General features: G+C 38.5%; 2 protein-coding genes across 6 annotated transcripts in view; one reads left to right on the forward strand and one right to left on the reverse strand.

Moving 5' to 3' along the window:
* The first annotated feature begins 18 nt into the window (after positions 1–18).
* On the forward strand, positions 19–10,529 carry HNRNPA2B1 (heterogeneous nuclear ribonucleoprotein A2/B1). 5 transcript variants are annotated; one of them, XR_015723929.1, is made up of 14 exons: positions 20–232; positions 3,166–3,201; positions 3,299–3,409; positions 3,598–3,744; positions 4,031–4,241; positions 4,378–4,479; positions 4,560–4,640; positions 5,335–5,397; positions 6,702–6,821; positions 7,077–7,199; positions 7,850–7,932; positions 8,089–9,008; positions 9,308–9,445; positions 9,984–10,529. XR_015723929.1 is itself a non-coding variant. In XM_045792998.2 (12 exons), the coding sequence occupies exons 1-11, from the start codon at positions 227–229 to the stop codon at positions 7,909–7,911; spliced, it is 1,062 nt and encodes a 353-aa protein (XP_045648954.1). In that variant the 5' UTR covers positions 19–226; the 3' UTR covers positions 7,912–7,932; positions 9,984–10,529. The 5 variants fall into 5 exon arrangements, 1 of the variants encoding a protein (XP_045648954.1); XR_006778691.2 differs by lacking the exon at positions 8,089–9,008 and having other exon boundaries at positions 19–232; XR_015723931.1 differs by lacking the exon at positions 6,702–6,821 and having other exon boundaries at positions 19–232.
* The window catches only part of NFE2L3 (NFE2 like bZIP transcription factor 3), a 32,873-nt gene continuing 20,411 nt past the window's right edge, over positions 9,207–21,668 (reverse strand). Inside the window, exons 2-4 of the mRNA XM_045792996.2 lie at positions 20,208–20,381; positions 16,423–16,506; positions 9,207–15,870 (exon numbers count right to left, since the gene is read on the reverse strand). Of these exons, the coding sequence (XP_045648952.1) occupies positions 14,629–15,870; positions 16,423–16,506; positions 20,208–20,381 (1,500 nt within the window). The 3' untranslated portion in view covers positions 9,207–14,628. The remainder of the gene's footprint in view (positions 15,871–16,422; positions 16,507–20,207; positions 20,382–21,668) is intronic.

Genomic DNA, 21,668 nt, shown 5'->3' on the forward strand with positions numbered 1-21,668 from the left:
AAGACGCGTTAGTCGGGGGGAAGGTTCTAGAAAAGCGGCGGCAGCGGCTCTAGCGGCAGTAGCAGCAGCGCCGGCTCCCGTGTGGAGGTGCTCTTAGCGGTGTTGTTTCTCGAGCAGCGGCAGTTCTCACTACAGCGCCAGGACGAGTCCGGTTCGTGTTCGTCCGCGGAGATCTCTCTCATCTCGCTCGGCTGCGGGAAATCGGGCTGAAGCGACTGAGTCCGCGATGGAGGTAACGGGTTTGAAATCAATGAGTTATTGAAAAGGGCATGGCGAGGCCGTTGGCGCCTCGGTGGAAGTCGGCCACCCGCCTCCGTCTGAGAGCGGCGATGAAATTGGGCCACTTCAAAAGCGGTTGATTTCAGGATATTTTTGAAGAGGGTTCGTTAGCGGAGGCCTGATTGAACAGTGCCTTCCCCACCCTCAGCCTGCCGGCGCCATTTCCCTTTGCTGGGGGTGGGGGATGGGGAACTTCCACATGGCGGACGCAGCCCTCCTTCGGCGAAAAGTGGGGCGCGGAGGCGGGAATTCTTACTCCCTCTTCAAAGCACGCTGATTTGGGGGCCCCGGCGTCCCCCCATCTGAGCTTTTCGGCGGGCTTCGGATTCTCCTGAGCGAGGCTGCGGAGCTCCCCCTCCCCCTCCCTTCTCCCGGGAACCGGATTTGGCGGCCGCCATTTTCATTCCTTTCCTTCCTCGCAGCGTTTTTCTTTTCAATCTCTGGTTTCTGCTAGTTTGACTTCTTTGTCGAAGAATAGAAGTGGTTAACTATTTTTCTTTCTTTTCGGGCTGTTTTCATGCCGTTTCGAGGTGGATTCCGAGTGTTTTGTGAGCTTGGATCTTTAAAAGTCCTGCGCACCTCGTTAGAGGCTTTTTCCCTTCCCCTCGATGAAATGGCGCCATTGCGTTCAGAAGCCACACCGAAGAGCGGGCGGGTGGGGGAGTCGGTTCCCCGGGGCTGGTGCGCACGGTTTAAGGGGAGGAGGTAAAACTTAACCACCGAGGGTATCGGGCCCAGTTTTTAAGTCGAATCGTACTACAAAGGGAATATTTTGTTTTTCAGCCGTCGGGGGGGGGGTTGTTTTTTATTTTATTTTATTTTTTTGAATAACGGTTTCATCTGGGTCTGCGGTGATTAAAAAGCTAGTTGAATCGCAGGAAACTTTTAGAAAATAAAAATTGGGAGCCATTAAGTTAGTACCGACTGTGGGTGGCAGTGGGGAAGGTGGTTGGGGGGGTGTTGGTTTCACAATTCTATATTTTCCTGAAGGATTTCCTTTGAACTGTAGAATTTATTCATATTTTAAATAATAGTTTTGCTGGGGAACTTAATTTTTACTGGGTAATACAGCGGTTCTTGCTATACGGTAGAAGTTAAGAGGAAAGTGAAAAATGATTTTATCTGTAGTTCTTTGGTTAAAACGTGGTTCAGTCCTTCGTTTCGAGTAACAGCTGGGCCACTGTGTATTTGAACTTTGTCATTTGCTTTTCTCATCTGTTTGCTATGATGGTTGATCATTACATTGGTAAGAATAAGGTCTCAAGTGAAGGGGGCCTGATTGGGTATTTTCTTTGACCTTAAGCACACTTATAAAATAACTTTGTTTGTAATCGATAGTGGACATCGGGTAAGTTTGGAAAAAATTGAGGTAAGTAATGAGTTTTTGCCTTTTGTTAGTGATGTGTAAAAATTATTGTAAATGCTTTTTTTTTTTTAACTGTGTAATGTGGGTTGTAAAAGACCGATTTAACGTTAATTAGATAAGCTTAATTTCAATATCAATATGTCAGATAATCGTTCAAAGAGCTATTTGAGTGTTTTAGGAACTTGATAGTTTTTTGACCTTTAAAAAATTTTTCACAATTCTGAGAACTGTGCAGCAAGGAAAAAAAAACTTAATTGAATGCTTATTACTGTATATTTTGAGCTGTTCTGAAATTTCATTGCTGGAGGAAGAAACCTGCATAGAACGGAGTTAGAGAGCTGTAATACTATTTGCTAATAATGTATTTCCTGTTGCATGGAAAATATTTGACCTTTGGTTTGTATTATACACTAATAATTGTTGCTCCTGTACATTATGATTTATTCTGGTTTCTGAATAGTTTAATTTTTTAACTTAGTTCTCTGAAAACAGTATAACCCATCTTAACGGACAGTCAAAAAATACAGGGCTGCTAATGCAACATATTTGCTTGGTGGTTTATGGGGCTTAAAATTTTTCAGCTTAGGTTCCCCCCACACACTTGTGAAATTAGAGATATTTGTGTTGTGCATTTTGCCAGATGGCCATTAAGGCCAGTACACCTGAGTTTTTGTGGGTGTTCTCCCCCCCCCACCCCCCGCCCATGAAGTGTAAATTGTAATGCAAAACTACTGAGTAGGTAACTGATCATTTAAAGGCTTACGGTTTTTGAAAAGTGAGATTACAGCAAACATTTACTGCATTTATGGTTCAGTAATAATTCAGATTATTTTGTATTCTGTAAATACCAAATATAAGGGTGCCCACACACAAAAAAAACAGGTATGTTAAAAACTTTGGAAGCTCTAAACACCCACCATTGGTCATAAAAGTCATTTGTGCCTTGCTCAAAAGAAAGAGGCAGATTTTGTAAGGATATTTTGGTACATTTATTGAATGTTTAAGTCCCCCCCCCCCCCCCGAAGAGTTGGTCTATGGAGAAAGAATGATTTTTCTCAGTGATGTGGGTTTTTTTTTTAATTGAGCTACATTAGAATCGCCACCAGAGGGAGCAGTAAAGGGAAAGGAAATGTCACTGTTTGACACTGAATCCTGAAATGGTAAATTATGGGTTATAAGTAAAGAACCAACAGTTTCTATGTTAAAACGGTATATTTACAATGCGTGTTTTAAAAAGCCAGTTTCTTTGTTTTGGGCAATAGGATTGAATGCAAATTTTGATAAAAGTCCTTTAAACCTTCAATGACCAAAGAATAGGTTTATTCCTCTCTCTTCAGAAAGTTATAAGATAAAGGGATGGTAAATTTATCCAAAATTTAATGTCAAGTAAATTTAGATCGAGCATTAATGACTTTGAAATTTGTGTAGATCAGCTGGGGCAATTTTTTTGGTGTAACACAACTAATATGCAGTTTAACATATGGTTTAAATTTGATGTAAGTTTTTTTTTTCCCCCCCAGAAAACTTTAGAAACTGTTCCTTTGGAGAGGAAAAAGGTACTCTGCCAGCAGGTCACCTCATATTTAAGAATTTAATTTCCTGTATACAAAGAGGAAATGTAAATAAAAATTGAAATGGTGTTTTCCTTTGCAGAGAGAAAAGGAACAGTTCCGTAAACTCTTTATTGGTGGCTTGAGCTTTGAAACCACAGAAGAAAGTTTGAGGAACTACTATGAGCAATGGGGAAAACTTACAGACTGTGTGGTACGTTATATAAGTGTCTGCAGATACTAGTCTTTAAGCTGTTGGGCTACTGTGTTTAAGATGTTGAGTAAAATATGGAGAAAATTATTTTAATGTCTTTGTTCATTGTGAAAACTGCTAGTCTTCTAAATTGCTAGTAATTGTAAGTAATGAAATGAGGTGCTAAAGTTTTCCCTTTTGGTTTTAAGGTTATGAGGGATCCTGCAAGCAAAAGATCAAGAGGATTTGGTTTTGTAACTTTTTCATCCATGGCTGAGGTTGATGCTGCCATGGCTGCAAGACCTCATTCAATTGATGGGAGAGTGGTTGAGCCAAAACGTGCTGTTGCAAGAGAGGTGAGCAAAATATAACTTTGTACAATAAATGAAGAATATTCTGTCCTACTGAAGATTAAACTAACTTTTGAAAGAACTAAGTTTTGTATCTTGTTAAAGCTGTCAGTTTTCTACTCTAATTTTCCTAAGATTTGCATATTTTTGAAAAAACTGGGTTCTTAGTCGTAAGCTGTTGCTCTGCCTGGTGCATTATCATACGATATAAGCTGTTTTTGATACCCAGATAGTGTGCTTTCAATCATGTTTTGGTTTCTTCTGTTAAGATATTTGTCTCCCATTATTTTAGGAATCTGGAAAACCAGGGGCTCATGTAACTGTGAAGAAGCTGTTTGTTGGTGGAATTAAAGAAGATACTGAGGAACATCATCTTAGAGATTACTTCGAGGAATATGGGAAGATTGATACCATTGAGATAATTACCGATAGGCAGTCTGGAAAGAAAAGAGGCTTTGGATTTGTTACCTTTGATGATCATGATCCTGTGGATAAGATTGTGTGTAAGTGTCTATAAGTAGTAGGTGTGTGACTCTTTATATATAAGGTTGTAGGTTTGTTAATTTTTTTTAAAACGTAGATTGTGCAAGTTTTTTACTGATAATGTTGATAAAATGGAGTGTGAACTTTTCATTGCAGTGCAAAAATACCATACCATCAATGGTCATAATGCAGAAGTAAGAAAGGCTCTGTCTAGACAAGAAATGCAGGAAGTCCAAAGTTCTAGAAGTGGAAGAGGAGGTAACTTTTAACTCCTGTTAATTTTCTTTTTAAAACTTACTGCAGTAAATGCTTGTTACTAACCTGGGCATTTGCTACAGGCAACTTTGGTTTTGGAGATTCTCGTGGCGGTGGTGGAAATTTTGGACCAGGACCAGGAAGTAACTTTAGAGGAGGATCTGGTAAGTTTGAGTTCTGAGTGTTAAAAGGGTGCATATGCTCAAATTAAAAATTCATTCAATTTGTATTAGATTTAGGAAATACAATCTAATTTTTTAAAAGTTATTCTAATACTTAAGTAGATTGTATCTTGGGGGGATAGTCTAAATTGGTTGGCCAGGTGGGAGGTATAGTTAAAAACATAATCATCTTAAAAATTGTAATCCAAGATAATCGCAGAGTTCCTTTTAGGGTAGTAACCTTAAAAAAAAAAAAAGTTAAAGATATTGCAGCTAGCTTTAAAAAAGAGGGTACCCCTGAATGGAAGTGAAGATATCGTGGGTGCTTTGTGTATAGGCTTTAAAAGGTGTGTATCAGTTAAATCTTCGGGCCTCAGATACATTCGAATTACTAATGTGATGAAGTGCCAACAGAAAAACCTGCTGCCCCCACCCAGTGTCATTCTTATAAATAAATGGAATCTCTTACAATTGAGTCTTGCTAAGTCCAAGCCCCCAAATTAGTTATTCTTAATGAGATTTAATTATATACACTTTTGTATTTTAAGAAGGTAACACCACTGTTCTAGCACAAGGAGGGTAGTTTCTAATAATTCTCATTTAGAGGTATTAATAAAGAATGCAGAGGAAAGGAGGGTAAGAAATTATAACTAGGGTGAACGGGGTATAATACAATTTTTTTTCCTGTCTCTAACAGATGGATATGGAAGTGGTCGTGGATTTGGGGATGGCTATAATGGGTATGGAGGAGGACCTGGAGGTCAGTTTTTCCTGCATTTTAGTTTGTGACTTAAAGATACAAGCACTGTGGATTTGTATAGTTAAATGTATATATTTTTAACGTTTTGCATTTTACTCTTTGCAAAGGGCTTAGGTGCTAGTGGTTCAGTTATTTGGCTGTTATTCCTTCATAATTTGCATCTTAGTTTTATATCTTATGGAAAGAGTATTTTTGCTTGTAGGTATAGGTACCAGTTGCAAAATCATTTAGGAGGAATTTCATAGAGAATTTAAAGATGCTGTCATGCTATCCCATTGTTTCTCAGGCAAAGAATTAGATCTAGATGTATTCTATATGCTATTTCCCTGAAAAAGACCACTAGATGTGATTATGGTCAACATGAAAGGGGAAGGATACTAAGGTCAACTGTTAACTTAAAATTAGTCCCTTACCAAGATAAGTCTCCCAGGGTAATTTGTTTAAAAAATAAATAAATAACTGAAAGAAGTTCTTAAAATACACAGTTATATTCTTGGGCCCATCTAAAGTTGTGAGCCACTGTTCCATAACAAGTGATGTATTCGATGTATGTTCTGTTGGAGTACAGAAAAGTTTTTAATACTTACTGACAAATGTCCTATTAAGAACGGGATATTAGAAACTGAGGGTAGTAATAGACCTGAATGCTGGTTTTGCCGCTTCTTGAACATGATTTAGTTAATCCTATATCCTGTATCAATTTTGCTTTGAAATCCAAATACTAATTTGGTATTAGGAGAAAGACGAGTTTTTGTATTTCAATAATTGGAAAACTGTCATTTTATGTTCTTGAATTACATGCAAGTTTGCTAATTTCTGGTCCTCCCCCCATTTCTACTCAGAAAAAGGGTGTAGTGGGCTTATTATTTAAGAGACACGGGAATTCATGGGGAAACAACCTTAGAATTTAATCTTTTGGACCAGTAGGGGTGTGTGGCTTTTTTTTGTCCCACTAGCCTATGCCTCTTGTCTGCCCCCACAATCCTTACAAAAAATGTAACTGTTTCAAGATATTTTCAAGAGGATCTTTAATATCTTTACTGTCAGGGGAGAGCTGTGGCATTGCAAGTGTTTGTCTCTGTAAAGGTTTTTATCCAGTTTGTGAACAGATGCTCCCTGCCCCTAAATGTTTACCAAAGATAGGTACTCTATACTGCCCTTGAGGCTATTAAGGAAGAGATTTCATAGAGCAAATATTTTGTTTATAAAAATATGTGTTTTGGAAAGCTGGAAATGGGTGTGATAAGACAGTTCAAATGCCATTGAAAATATTAAGTAATTACTTAAAGCTTATTTTATAATAGGTGGCAATTTTGGAGGTAGCCCTGGTTATGGAGGAGGAAGAGGAGGATATGGTGGTGGAGGACCTGGATATGGCAACCAGGGTGGGGGCTACGGAGGTGGTTATGACAACTATGGAGGAGGTAATAAATTCACCTGCAACCTTTATGTGGGAATATGGATTGGAATTAATGACTTTAACACATGAGATTTTGCATTTCAATGTTGTCAGTAGTTGTCTTAAAAACTGTAGAGTTGTAGATAGGTATCTTGCATTTATTCTGATGATTGTTTTTGTGGGAGATTTGTCCTAAATATGCTTACTATGTTTAGCTGGTTTAATGCTTGAATATGTTATTTTGAAGGTCATTGTGCAAAACATTCCAATTTTTTCACAGGAAATTATGGAAGTGGAAATTACAATGATTTTGGAAATTATAACCAGCAACCCTCTAACTATGGTCCAATGAAGAGTGGAAACTTTGGTGGTAGCAGGAACATGGGGGGACCATATGGTGGAGGTAATTTATTAGATTGTTTTAAATTTTGTGATTAAAGGACACTCTTTCATGACTTTAAGAATGGAAGACCTTCTGATTGCTAGTTTGAGTAATACTTCCATTGTAATTCACTGTTAACTGAAATGGTGGGATATTCAGTGGTATAAAATATTTAGGACTTGGGAAAGTAGGTTAGACATTTCAGGTGGGGATCTTTTTCCTTGGCTGATTACTCCCTAAGAAAAAGCCAAAGAAGATTGAGCACATTACAAGTTGTGTAAAGTTGTAGGAATTCTCTTTTTGAAAGTTAATTGAATAAAAATTGGTATTATTTACTAAAAGTATGTTTAAGGTCTTGAGAAAGTTTGTAGTAGTACTAAACCAATGTTTTATGTCTCTTAATGTAACCCTGTACTGACTCCAGTGATTGAGGTAGACAATCCTCTAAAGGAATAGCCACAGTAAAGTGTTTATAAGTGTAAAGGGCAAAATTAAACTTTTGTGAGTCTGGATAATTGATCTCCCAAGTAGTAGGTTAACTATCTGCAACTAACAGGTTATGAGCTGTGTGTTTCAAGGAGTCTAGATCTATAAAATAGAGATCAACTATAGATCATATTAGGCTTCTTATGGAAAATAGAAGTAAGTTTGCTTTCTCTTGCTGTTTCTAGGAAACTATGGTCCTGGAGGCAGTGGAGGAAGTGGGGGTTATGGAGGGAGAAGCCGATATTGAGCTTCTTCCTATTTGCCATGGGTAAGTAGCTTTTGAGTTTTACATTATTACTGTCTTGGGAGATCTAGCTGCCAGGAGTAAAAGCTTTTTAGGATCATGTTATCTTTCCTTAAAATCTGGTTAGATGGATAATTTCATAACCTATTTTTTTTTTACTCTTTACTTCTGTTGAAACAGGCTTCACTGTATAAATAGGAGAGGATGAGAGCCCAGAGGTAACAGAACAGCTTCAGGTTATCGAAATAACAATGTTAAGGAAACTCTTATCTCAGTCATGCATAAATATGCAGTGATATGGCAGAAGACACCAGAGCAGATGCAGAGAGCCATTTTGTGAATGGATTGGATTATTTAATAACATTACCTTACTGTGGAGGAAGGATTGTAAAAAAAAAAAATGCCTTTGAGACAGTTTCTTAGCTTTTTAATTGTTGTTTCTTTCTAGTGGTCTTTGTAAGAGTGTAGAAGCATTCCTTCTTTGATAATGTTAAATTTGTAAGTTTCAGGTGACATGTGAAACCTTTTTTAAGATTTTTCTCAAAGTTTTGAAAAGCTATTAGCCAGGATCATGGTGTAATAAGACATAACGTTTTTCCTTTAAAAAAATTTAAGTGCGTGTGTAGAGTTAAGAAGCTGTTGTACATTTATGATTTAATAAAATAATTCTAAAGGAAATTGTGTAATTATAGACTTTTTATTTTAAATAAGTTAAGGAGTGGGTAGTATAATTAAGGTCCATTGCAAAGCTGTTGTTATATTTGTGTAAGATAAATGCTGGTCAGATGTAAGTGTGTTGTCTGCAATTCATCAGGATTAAATTATCTAGATAACTTAAGGGATATCTCTGCAAAGAGAAACACCTTTTTAGATCTTTTAGATGCTGCTTCTTCAATGCAAGGAAAGGAAATAACCCCAGCGAGGTACTCTTCAGGGATACAGGTCTAGTACAAGAGAACTCTTGACGGCTACTAAGTTCAGCCAGTCTTAAAAAACTGTGCTGTTTCTACAAAGCTTTAACTACAGTAGTTTATAAGGATGACAACGAAAGCTGAGGGTGTAGAGCAAAATAGTTCTAAGCTTCAGTTAAACTTCTTTAGGTAAGATCTTATTTACTTTTCCTTTCTTAATTTTCCTCCCCAAAAGATAAACTAATACTACTCTTCAATGGTCTTTCAGTATAGTGGTTCTTACGTAGTTTAACATAGCTATAAATTTGAGTTTAACAATTTATAAACTCAAGAGAATAATCTTACAAACCCTGTTTTCCAATCTGTCATTTACTTAAATTATTTTGGTTGTTTTTCCCCCCCTTTTTTTTCCTTCTTTCCCACCCCCCTCCCCCTCTATGAAGATTCAGGTGCTTAACATATCATTTTTTTCCCTGCTGGAATTTTAGCATTGATATGAACCATGGACAAGTATATTCTGCTGCCACAAAGACTGTAAAGTGCTTCATTTCAACAGCTGAGGCGCAAGCCAAGTGATCATTAATAAAGCTTTTCTTGGTTCCTTCAGTGGTGTTGGTAGTAAAATGGTAGGTAAAAGTTAGGCTGCAAGTTCAATAAATCATGAAAGTACCCATCATTACACCCTTGTGTATTCACATTTCTTGGATCAAGCATTTTGAGTGAACTAGTGGTTTTTATTAAAAATAAAGACATTTTGTTCTTCTGTTATATGGTTGTTCTAGTTTTACATGCTTATCAGGATCAGGCTCAGGAGAAGGTAGGGTAAAATGGTTGAAACTATTTCCAGATGATAGTTTATACCTACGGATAAAGTGTCTACATTATAAATTCTGTATGTATCCAGTACTAAATATTTGGGTTTAAATGTAATTCTTTCCCACCCCCCTACCTTATAGGAGAGATTTAGGTTGGCTGCTGAAATTGTTAAATGTCATCAGAGTTTGATTTGCCTGGCTTTATTGCCTTTTCAGGAATGTGATAATCAGGGCATATTCTGTATGCACCAGTGAGTCTTCTTTGATCCTAAGACCACCACTGAAGTTATTTAGGTTCTTTGGACAAACATGATAAACTTCTTCAGATACTTTTTTTTTCCTTTGGCAGGAAGGTGTCTTGCTGCAGGTAACTAATGAAGAAGTGGTCAACCACAGAGTCTTCAAGAAATAAGAAATTCTGTACCATCTGAAAGTAGTTCTTGTTGGTGCCTTCATTTAAAAAAAAGCACTTTAAGTTTAAAGGGAAATGTTATCTGATAAAATACAAACTTCATTTAGTACAGGTTCTTAATATAAAACAATTACAAATTGAGTATTGTTTGTAAACGAGTATAACATCGAGTAAGCTAGAGAGAAATGTATCATGTTTTAAACTAGGTTTTGTGAGTAGACAGATAAAAATTCTATTTTAAATATAAAGTTTATAAAATAAACACTTTTGTATTCAAATACTTGGTGTAATGTTTACACATAAAATGTGTGAATCTTGTTCTATAAACATTCAGTTGTCTAAAAGATTGCCATCCCCTAGATTTTTAAAGCAGTTTCACAAAGCTATGCATATTGCCATTTTTCAGTATTGATAGTCAAATAAGAAAAGCATTGTGGACATTATTGGCTGTCCCTAATAAAATGCTATTCTTTATTTACTGTACATTCAGCGTTTGAATACTGCTCTAGTTTTCTGGCTTTACCTTGTATGTTTAACATTGCTGGTGGCGTTGTTACAAATATTTTAAACAGCTGGAGCGATCCCAATAATGTGACTGCAAAGCACAGACAATCTGTCATGGTAGCTTCTCAAATGTCAAATTACCTTTATATGCATTTTAACTGATTTTCAGTGGTTGTCTTTTTAAAGGTTTAAATATGGTGGACAGAATTTAACAAGCAGTGGCTTTTTTACTTGTACATATTTACCTGAAACAATGAAAGATAACAGGAAAGATACATAGTAAGATTGATTAACATTTTGGGGGGGGGTTGATAATGAGGTAACTCACAGGTAAGTCAAACTGATGATTAACAGAAGATGAGCTAAGCTGTTACTTGCTTAAAATACAGTAGATGCGTCCAGCAACTGTAAACTTGTTAGAGTACTTGAAAAGTAGGTAAGTATATATTTGAAGGTTTTAAAAAATGCAGCTCTACCAAGAAGTCGAACTGAGAAGGTAAATGAAGGTATAACACCATAACCTGAAGTACCCAACCCTTAATCGGACAAATTAGAAAACAATTCAGTACACAATGGGCTGAAATGATCTGACTTACTGCAACTAAGTAGGTAATGTTGAGTAATGAACATAGGCATTTCCCCTGTGTGTATGTTGTATATTGGAGCTGTTAATTTTCTGTTAGAACTTGAGGTTTAAAGTAGTTTAAAAGTTTTCTAAACGAAGGAAGTAACATTTTTTCGCGTATGAAGCATTATATTTCTATATCAGGCTTAATCCTACACCTCAGTGTTTAAGGATTTGGAGCAACAGTGAATTTGTTACTTTACACAGTATTTTGCAGGTCAACAACTTGAAAACAACTTAGCTATGTGATTCTTGCTGAAGCTCAAGGCTACAGTTAGGAAAAGCTTCACTAGGACATACAGGGCTGGCAAGTTGGGGCTGGCTATTTTTCCTATACTGAGCTGTTGGAGCAACCAAAACCCTCCCAGTAGGATCAATGTTTGGAAGTAGTACCTTGTATTCTAATGGTCACATGTGGACGGAAGGGGTTTACTTGTAGGACTACTGAGAAGCTAGCATCATTGGGAGCCATATTGAAGGCTGGCTTCCACGTTAGAGTGTTAATCTTTACTGGAAGTTTTTGAAACTGGTTCTATCACATGTAAGGTTTTCAATAACTGGTATATGAATACAAGCTAAGATGGTATGAAAGGAATTATAATTTGTACTAAGTAGAGTACTGAGTTAATTTTAGAAAACTTAAATCCTGTTTCTGTTCTTTAGTAATGACAATTAGTAGTTCACAAGTGTGGGTTCCTTTCCAAAAAGGTAGAAAACGCTAATCCCAGTGTACTAAAAATAGATAACATACTCTTCACAAAATTTTATGTAAATCTGATCTTTGAGCTTTGGAATGGCTGTACCTAGATGGCTGATAAGGCCCGGTCAGTTTTAACGACACCACTGTTTATTACTGCGCCGATCACTTAAATGTAACACTTTCGGGTGACTGGTCAAACCAGTGAGGGGAGTAGACTACCCAAGAAAGGGGGAAATTCATCTCTCTGAGGGTGCTAGAAGGGGGAAATTAAGACTGATCCAGATGTATAAAAAGCATTTAAGTTCTAATACATGTACTATGTAGGCTATGTAGTTCTAGGGCTTGGATGTGTGCAAATTGCATTTTCTGACTGCTGTATTCTAAAGGTCCTTGCTGAATTGAAGCCAGCCTTGAGAGGGACCCAGATTATCCAGACATTCTTTAGTACATGTTGCATGGAGATTGCATACACTTGAAAATCTAATTGCATTTGTAAGGTGGTTCAACATAGATGCCTGTTGATGGCTACTTTTGAAATATGAAGGCTTTATGCGGAAAAGGAAAAATGAGATACTGAGAATCTGGCTAGTGGACCAGACTGCTTCACTTGTAACTTTGTAACTGGAGGAATGACTTCAGGATTAACCATTGTTTCCCATAGGTAAAAAAGGTAAGACTAATTTCCTGTTGGGACCAATTCAAACTGGGATGTAAGTTTGCACCTGTCTACTGCAGATTCAAGAGCAGAAGGGGTGCCCACCAGAAAATGTCTTTAAAAGCAGCCAAGGGTTAATTAAGTTCTTTAGAGTAAGCATTACTGATCCCCCTTGAAATGTGCATTTGTAACCTGTATACCAAATAACTTGGGAACGCACTGGAGGTATGAGGTCACATCCCCATCCCTGAAAACCTTGTTTCAATATGGTTTCTCAGTTCACAGTCTTGACTGCATAGCCGTGTCTTGTTCAGAGTAACTGGTCTGATAACAGTGGTTTAAGGAATGGGTGAGATAGCTAAGTGAAAGACCACTGGGTAGTAGAACATTTCAGTCATCCTTGGGTGTCCCAATTTGCAAGGGAATTTAGACTAAAATCTTGGTGTGGAATTTCCACTGCTTAAACTGGTGTATCCTAGAGTAAGCAGCTCAAGTTTACATGCTTTGAAGCCTACTGATTTTCCAGATGCAAACTATTGTTGCAAGCTTCGGTTCCGGTGAATGTTTTAAGTCCCTGTTTTAGGTCCCTATTTACCCTATATAATACCTCTGGTGTATAGTTAATTGTGGTGCTTGATGCTTTCAGGGATTTGAGGATAATGCACAGTTTTAGAAGGGTTAGCAATTGGATGGATAAAGCTGCTTGTAAAGTTGGTACTGTGGACGGTTAAATTGTAGATTTAAAGTAATTTCTGTGGAAATGTGCCCTCTGTGCAGCTGAAATCAAGTTACAATCACAATCTGTATTCTCTTACAAAAAGCCAGTGTAAGTTACTGTATAAAACTGACTAACTGTCTAGGACCTTTTTTGTTGGGCAAAATCTAGTCTTGAAAGAAATGCCTAGGCTGTTTATAAAAGCTTTTAGACTACATTAACTCTTCTAATTTTGAAATTAAGCATTAGACTACAAGTACTCATGTTAATGTTGCCAAACCTTCAACGTTTGCAGAAAATTACCTCCAGCTTACTGTTGCAATAAGCTCTTTGAGCTTTCATCGCAAATGCCATTATTTCTAGAACTATGTAGTTCGTTTTCAAATCCATTTGTTTTTTAACCAGATGTTTATCTTTTTTCCTGTTTTAAGCATTTAAGAGTCTCTCATGTGGTTTCAGTTACTCCAGTTTTTTGGTTGTAAAAGTCCATATTCCTCTACTGACTTCCCCCTTCCCCTACTGTTGGCTCGTGTTCTTGTATGTAATGTTTTCACATTGTTACGTGAGACCCTTTGGGGGAGAGGTCCATGTTCTAGATGTGCAGTCATTTGTACAGGCTGGCTTAACTTGCTAGGTAACTCTACTCTATGCAGGTAGCTCTGTTCTACTTACAAGAGGCAAAGTCTTCTATAACTGTATAGGTCTTTGTCCTTAGGCATTGAAGCCCCAATTTTGTTCCTTGGCATCTTGGTTTAGAAGTTGGGTAAGTCGAAGGCGGTGACTTTAGTTTAGCCTGAGTCTGATAGATTTTTATGCAGGTATTAAAACCCACACTATGTGCTCTTACTGGCTATGTGTCTCACCTGTATTCCTGAATGTGGATTTTGTGGAGGACAAATACATATGGTTAAATTTTATATAAGAAAATTTTACAAATTCAAATATAAAATTTATTTCCACAGAAAGTTGTAAGACTCCATATATTCAGTGCTAATTACTTCAGTGCTAAAAAACTAAAAACAGCTAAATTAACATTGCATTTCAAGTCATAAAAACCAAAATGTTTAAAAATAATTTACATCCAGTGTTTGCTCTTTGAAGGGACCATGTTACTGGACTTCTGTCAGATTTTCATGTCACCCTGTTCTTTGTACGTATTTTGAGTCCTGCATACAATGCAGTCAGACTTGATGAAAAGTTGTGGCTTCCCAAAATTTCCCACAGAGGTGGCCGTAAAAACTTCAAAATGTAGTCCTGAGTGATTTGAGTAGCAGTAGTAAAAGATATTTAATACTTGAGCCAAACTTTGAAGCTGTTTATGGCCATGTATCAGTTTGATACCTTATAATATACATCTTAATGGAATCCACCTTCAGTTTCTTCTCACTTTCTTTTTCCCTTACGGTTTTCCTTTTTATGGCCTGAGGTCACCAGTTCCTTAGGTACAATGAGAACACTTCCATCTTGGCCGCACTGAAGAACATACTGGTTTGGATTGACTGGCCTACCTTCATTATCTCTCAACCTACTAAAAACATCATGATAAAGGTCATGCAGTTTTTGTTTCATTGTGTTAATAGCTTTGTTATACTGAGCTCGTTCTCTCTTGAGGATTTCCTTCTTGGCTTGCAAGTTACATAAATCATCTTCAAGATTCAGAATTATGTCCAGTTTGCGTTTACGACAGTTCTGAGCAGCAACTTTATTTTTCCCTCTTCTTCTGATATCACGGATGAGTGACATTTGTAAATCTGTCAGATAGTGCCTGCTTAGCATGTTGTTGAAAGAATCAACGGGCATGCGGACGATTTCATCTACAGAGAAAGGGATATGCAGAGCCTTAGCACGCTGCTCATCACGGCTTAAGTTTCTGTCTGTGTCATTGAGGTACTGACTGACTTTCTGTGACTTCCCATGCCGTGAAAAAGATCTAGAGGTGGATTCTAGAGCACTTGGCTGTAGGTGGTAAGTGTGGTTATGAAATATGTGTTGAAATGCAAGATCCCCATGAAAACCAGAGTCACTCCTATGATCCATGGGACAAAGCTTATCGGGCTCTGGGCAGTAGCCACCTACAGCCCCTTCCAAGTCATGGGAGAAAGATTGAAGGTCACTACTAGAACCTGTAGTGCCATCTTCACATACACAGTGAGAGGAATTGGACTTGGTGACAGAGGTACTACTGCGGCTTGAATTTAAGGAAAGCCCAGAATCAGAATCTGGTTCTTCAAAAAGCTGAGACACTTCCATTGGATCAAAACCTTCTTCTGTGGCCAAAGACATTAAATTTATCTCATCAAATATATTTATATCGAGGTCATGTAGAAGATCTTGACTTGTTAGATTCCTCATCTGATTGCCAACAAGGGGAAGAAGTCCTGTCAGATTAGTTCCAGGAAGGGTCTGTTCAGGATTGGTTATAGGAGAATTTAATTGCAGAAATGGTTCTTGTGGTTGTGAAGTCCTTGCTACTGGTTCTCTTCTAAATGTAGTGTTAGGACACAGCAACATGGCCTCATGGAGATTCACATCATGACTTATAGCCTGGCTAAAGTTTACATTATGTGTTGAAGAATTCATGCCATCATTGATACTTCCTGGAAAAATCTCTCCAAGTGAGATGCCCTGAAAAGGGGGGGGGGAACCTTATTTCAGTAGCAGTTCTAGTAGTAACTAATATAACAGTTAGGCAAATACAACATGCTATGTGAGCCCTAAATCTGAAAGATGCTGTATTTGAGGAAAGATTTTATTTTTTTGGTATATCTTAGAAATATAAAAAGCTTGATTCAGTTAATATTATTCTAATCTTACTGTAATTTGCTGCTTTATAGCTGGTGGGTGGGTAGGTCTTCTGTTTTTTTTTTTAAATATGATAAAGACATAAATAATCTATGCCTTAGTTTGTCAAAGGTTTATGGTCATTTGGATTCAGTGAATCCTAAATTTGATTATATCCGTGGGATCATTTAGGAGGAGGAACAGTATACATATTTGGTTAATTCTCTAAAATTGTAGTTGTATAAAAAGTAATCCTAAATCTGTGCACTTATATAATGCAGTACTGTTACAGAAGTAGTACTCTAAACTGTGTCATAAACTATGGCATCCCATTAAAGAGGTTCAACGGATCGGTGCAGATTTTCCTACAAGGATAAAAGCCAAGGTTCCAATTACCTCCAGTGAATTTTCAGGCTGTGATGAAAGCATCTGAAATAAGTCTTCCAGGGAGAAAGCTGTGTCTGTCCCATTTAGAGATCTCTGTAGAAAAAAATGTAAGGTGCACCATTAAAAGGCTGAAGAGGTTGTATGGCTTTAGGCTTAATCTTGAAAGGATAACCAGGTCTTCTCTCCATTCTGGATTTTTATCCCTACTGGAATTTTTACATTTCCTCTTCAGTACTCATATTTTAGTGTCCCTCCTTAAACAAAAACCTTTAACTCCAAACTCTTCCATGTAATTTTTGGCTGGTCTTCATTCTGCCTTACTGTTACATGGCTAACCCTCCAAATTGGTTACAACATTATGTAAATTTTACAAGTCAAATACACATAGATTTACCAAAATGTTTATGCCAGCTTCACTCCTTATTGCTTCATCCCAGCCTTCAGGTTTGTTCTTACTGAAATAATTCCTTCAACAGGCTGCCTCCGAGAGGCTCCACCAGTGGTAAACTTAAGTTTTTGTAACCTGGAGTTATTTTGCTTTCATGCTTCCAACAGTGATTTGTCTGGTAAGATGATCAAGTTTAATGTTTTCCCTTTGTGTTTGCATTGCTACTGATGTCAGTCTGTCATTTTATGGCCAATCTTTTTTCCTCCAGTAATTTTAAAGTTTTTTATCCCCCGTAGTCTTTGTTGCCCTATTTCACTTTGATGTATTGGGGACTTAATTTGTTTTTATTTACTCTGCTTGGGAGTCTGTACTACTATAATCCAAATCCTAAAATCACTTTAATTTTCAAAATAATTTGCCATAAACACTCTGAAGACTGCTTCACCTCCATACTTTTTCTGGGACTCCTGTTACAAGTAACTTAGATTTTCTCGTTCTTAGTTTTTCTTCTACAGTTAAGGGTGAGCTCATCTTTGTTGGCAACAGTTTCTGTAGGAATCCCACATACCAAGGGTTACCTGCTAACAAAACAATTTTTTCTCTGCAAGGACCAGTTTTTATATCATTTTGTAGACCTTGCTTTCTTGGCTCAGGATTCCTGACAGTAATGGTAGTGTGAATTCAGACTCTAAATCAAAGAATGGGCTCATTTGGGGTTCTGATTTCAAAGGATGGATAGACTGCTTCCTTGCTCTTGTCTCCTAGGTGGTAGCTTAGGATTGCCCTAGTCCCGTCTCCTGAACAGAAGAGTCTGTAAATTCTGAGCCTTAAGTGGGGGAATTTGGGTACCCCCAAGTATGGGCTTGAGACTTCATTTCCTATCTGTTCAACCCCCGTCTCATGACATCTGTCTCCAATTTTTCATTGGGGTTTCTTTAGTTTTGGTGTCTATCTTTTAAATTCTGGATTTGAGTAGCCTCCTTGCTGCTTGTATCTATAGGAGTTCCCTTTCTTTCTTTTGAGTTCATATTCCTGACTCCCCTTCCCCTAGCTCTGTACTTGAGGGTTTCCATTTTTTGAGGATTTGGACCGGTTAGACTTGTTTTTAAGTGTGTACAAATATTTGGTTTCCCTTTCCACCAAATACCTTGGGTTCTATGAGGCCATGTTTTCAAGGCCCATAATACAACAAATACAAGGCTTTCTGTGTCTGGATGCTATAGTACCATCTAAGCTGAACTGGTGGATAAGATTTCATTTAATAGCAAATCACACATCCTTAGTTGGCTGGAGACTTACTTGCTAACTTCACTACAAGAAATTTCAGAAGTGTCTATTTCCATTAACGATCCCAAACTTGAGTCATTAGTCCTGCTCCAACCATTGACCAAAATTTCCAGATGGTCACAAGTGTGTGGAGTATCAGCACAAATCTGGATTCTTGTGAAAATCCTAAATTGTGGGGAAATAAAACTATTCGCAAAGCCTGAATATTTAGAACAGAGGTAAGGGTATGAAGCCCATTTTGCTTTAAGTAAATTATGGACTGTTCCTCAAGGCTCGTCAGATAACATTTCATTAAACGTTTGCTTGTTCCCTTCTTTAGTCCCCGGGAGATGGCAAACTGAGGGGCTAACTCCTACTGAGCCAGGCCCCTGGCTAGGTCCACAGGGGAGACAGATCTGTGATGGGAGGAGGGACAGATGTGCCTTAGAGACAACCGAGTGCTCTTTCTTCCCAGATTCCCTTCTGCCCTTCATGTTGCTATTGGTCCTTGAAAGTTTCCTTATTTGATGTTTCCCTTAAACATGCCCTCACCTCAAAACAAAATCCCCTCACTTCTTTTCAGAATCTGATCAGATGTGATACACGCTTTCTAGCTGAGGGCCTCAACATCTGTTTGAAGTCCATTTGATAGAGTTCTGTCTACTAAAGAAGTAAAGCCATTCTTAGTTAATCCACGAGAGGTATTCCATACGTTAAGTGTAATCTCTTTAAGATTTTATTTGACACAGCACAGGCAGAAGGAATGACTGGCAGAGGGAGAAGCAGGCTCCCCGCTGAGCAAGGAGCCCAATGTGGGACCTGATCCCAGGACCCTGGGATTGTGACCTGAGCCCAAGGCAGACACTCAAATGACTGAGCCACCCAGGCGCCCTCTTAAGTGTAATTTAGATTCCCAAGAAATGGTCTTTTTCTGGGGCGCCCTGGGTGGCTCAGTTGTTAAGCATCTGCCTTTGGCTCAGGGCATGACCCCAGGAGAGCCCCGCATCGGGCTCCTCTGCTGAGAGCCTGTGTCTTCCTCTCCCACTCCTCCTGCTTGTGTTCTCTCTCTCATTGGCTGGCTGTCACTGTCAAATAAAATCTTAGAAAAAAAGACTTTTTTTTTCTTTTTTTTTAAGTCAGATTCTTATAATTCTTCCTAAAACTTCATGTTAAATATAAACACATGGTTCCCTGTCTGGGGCAAGTCACTAGCTGAGCGCCATCGGGGCAAGACCTGCAAGGGTGTACCTTCCAAATGGAAGTACCAAGTGGGTTAAGGGTCTGTGAACCTCCAGGCCTGTCTTTGGAGTATTGGTTTGCCAGGCTTGTGGACTAGGATGTCAGTGGGGCAGAGCAGAACTAAGGGAAGCACAGGCTGCAGGAAGAAGCCATCTCAGCATAGCGTCTGGAATTCCTCTTTCTATGAGACACGCCTGACAGCCAAAGGGGTATGGTCAGAGTAGCCAAGGAGGCTGTCCCACTGGGCCTGGCCAGAGGTACGAAGTGGGCTCCTGAATCCAGCATGGCCTAGTGGCAGACCAAGTGAGGATTTGAGCCTAAGACCCAGATGGCTTTGAGGGGTGATTTGCCTTCAAGTTACTCTGCCTCACTATCCCAGACCTAGCCAGCCTGGGTACCTATGCTGGTTGAGGAATCCTGGGTTTAGCATCCCAAGCACCTCTTCATCCCTTGCCACGGCAAACACAACAAAACCTGCTAGCAACTTCCTGGAGGGGGTTGTGTATAAATACACCCCCCACACATACACAATCTTGAGTTTAGCCAGAGACTCTATGGGCCACTTCCACAACTATACAGGGTATGTATTTTCATGTATCTGATTTGCTTATATAGTAAGGCACTTATATGGAAAATTCATTACCAACACATATTGTCAAAGCCATAAAATCTACCTTACAGGGGCACCTGGGTGGCTCAGTGGGTTAGGCATCTGCCTTAGGCTCACGTCCTGGGATCTAGCCCTCAGGTTCGTCCTCATTGAACTCACTGCTCACCAGGGAGTCTGCTTGTCCCTCCCCGCCCCCACCACTCCTGTGCACTCATTCTGATAAATACAAAAAAAGAAAAAAACCTACCTTACAGCCAAAATGGTAAGGCTGAGTTACTCTGATACACTTACCTCATTTCTAGATTCAGTGGTCTTTTCTGCCTCCCAGTCAGGTTTATCTGCTATTTTATCTTCATTCTCATTCTGCTGTAGTGATTTTTCTTGGGCTGATACTCTCTGCTCATTTTCCTCATTTTGGGAGCTGTGATCCACAGCTTCATGCCTCTCTCTTGGTACTTCATTCTCCTATAAAAGTACCCAAAATGTGCTAAGTAGAAACCCGTATTTCACCAAATAAGTCAAACAACCTTTAAAACTTCATTATACTTACTGCTCAGTGATCATAGAAACCACAAGTCAAAAGCTAAGACTGACATTGCATTATTTCAGTATTAAAGGGCATTTTAATTCTGAAACAAGGCCCAAGAACTCACTGAGACACAGGCTGTTGTAATCTGCATAATTTAAATATATGCATTTATAAAGCCCTGAAGTTTAAAATACTTACAAATTTGATTAGATTTAGAAATCAGTGTTGCCAGCAGGCAGTTTTTACTTAGTTTGCTGTTGAAAATAGATCAAACGGCTAAGCTGGAAGCAAACAGTGATCATATATATATCATATATACATACATGAAGAGTCTGGAAAAGTAGTATTACAAAAGTATTAATTGTGGTTCTCTCTGAAAGGTGGACTAAGGTTGGGGAAGTGTGGGTGAAAAGAACTGTCTACACTTTATACATTTCTGTACTGTTTATTTTACAACAAATGTTATTTCTTTTAAAATCAGGAAATAAATGTGTTTTATTTTGAAAAACTAGAAGTTAACAAAGTTTAGACTAGCATCTCCACAGATATTTTCAACTATGCTTGCTTACCCAGATGAGTCCTACTTTTTAACTGCAGACTTAAGAGTTAACCATTGACATACACTGTATATACTGATACTTATATTAAAAGTGCACAATTTCTCCCCCTCTAACATAACATCGAGGCCTCTCAAACTCTTTCAAAAGATCTATTTTAATTTTTCTTCCAGCAGCACAGCACAGTGGACTAACTTCAAGGACAGCAGCACCACCCCCACACTCTATAGCAGAGAAATGCTAATTTTTTTAAAAAACAAGCAAATTAAAAACATGAAGGTCAAAGAAAAATAAAATCTACAGATGCCAGAAGTGAGGAGAGAAATCAAAATGAGCAGAAAAAGGAACTGATGTGCCAACGGCCCGCTTGGTTTTACTTGCTTCTCTGTTTACCGTACTTAACTGACATCCTCGGCCTCCCTCCTGATGCAGTGTTGGTCTCGTTCCTGCCCCCGTCTCTCTGCACAGCTCTGCTCTTGTGCTTAAGCGCCGCTGCTGCTCCTACACTCTCTTCTGCATCCACCAGTCTGCTAACCTCCAACACCTCTCACCTTTAAAAATCTCTCCCTTGGTGTCCCATATTACTCTCTAGATCCCATCCCATTTTTCTGTTAGAGCCTAATTCTCCAAAGACTCATCTGGACTCCATGCACTCGCTGTTAAACT

This window comes from Ursus americanus, chromosome 3, assembly GCF_024610735.1.
Source record: "Ursus americanus isolate L20-20 chromosome 3, mUrsAme1.1.p, whole genome shotgun sequence".
In the NCBI taxonomy this organism is placed as follows: Eukaryota; Metazoa; Chordata; class Mammalia; order Carnivora; family Ursidae; genus Ursus; species Ursus americanus.

What these genes read in the sequence shown, in the direction of transcription:
- HNRNPA2B1 (XM_045792998.2), top strand. An exon ending in TTCCTTTGGAGAGGAAAAAG is followed by an intron (nt 3,202 to 3,298) that starts GTACTCTGCCAG and finishes TTTCCTTTGCAG; the next exon opens with AGAGAAAAGGAACAGTTCCG. An exon ending in TCCTGTGGATAAGATTGTGT is followed by an intron (nt 4,242 to 4,377) that starts GTAAGTGTCTAT and finishes TTTTCATTGCAG; the next exon opens with TGCAAAAATACCATACCATC.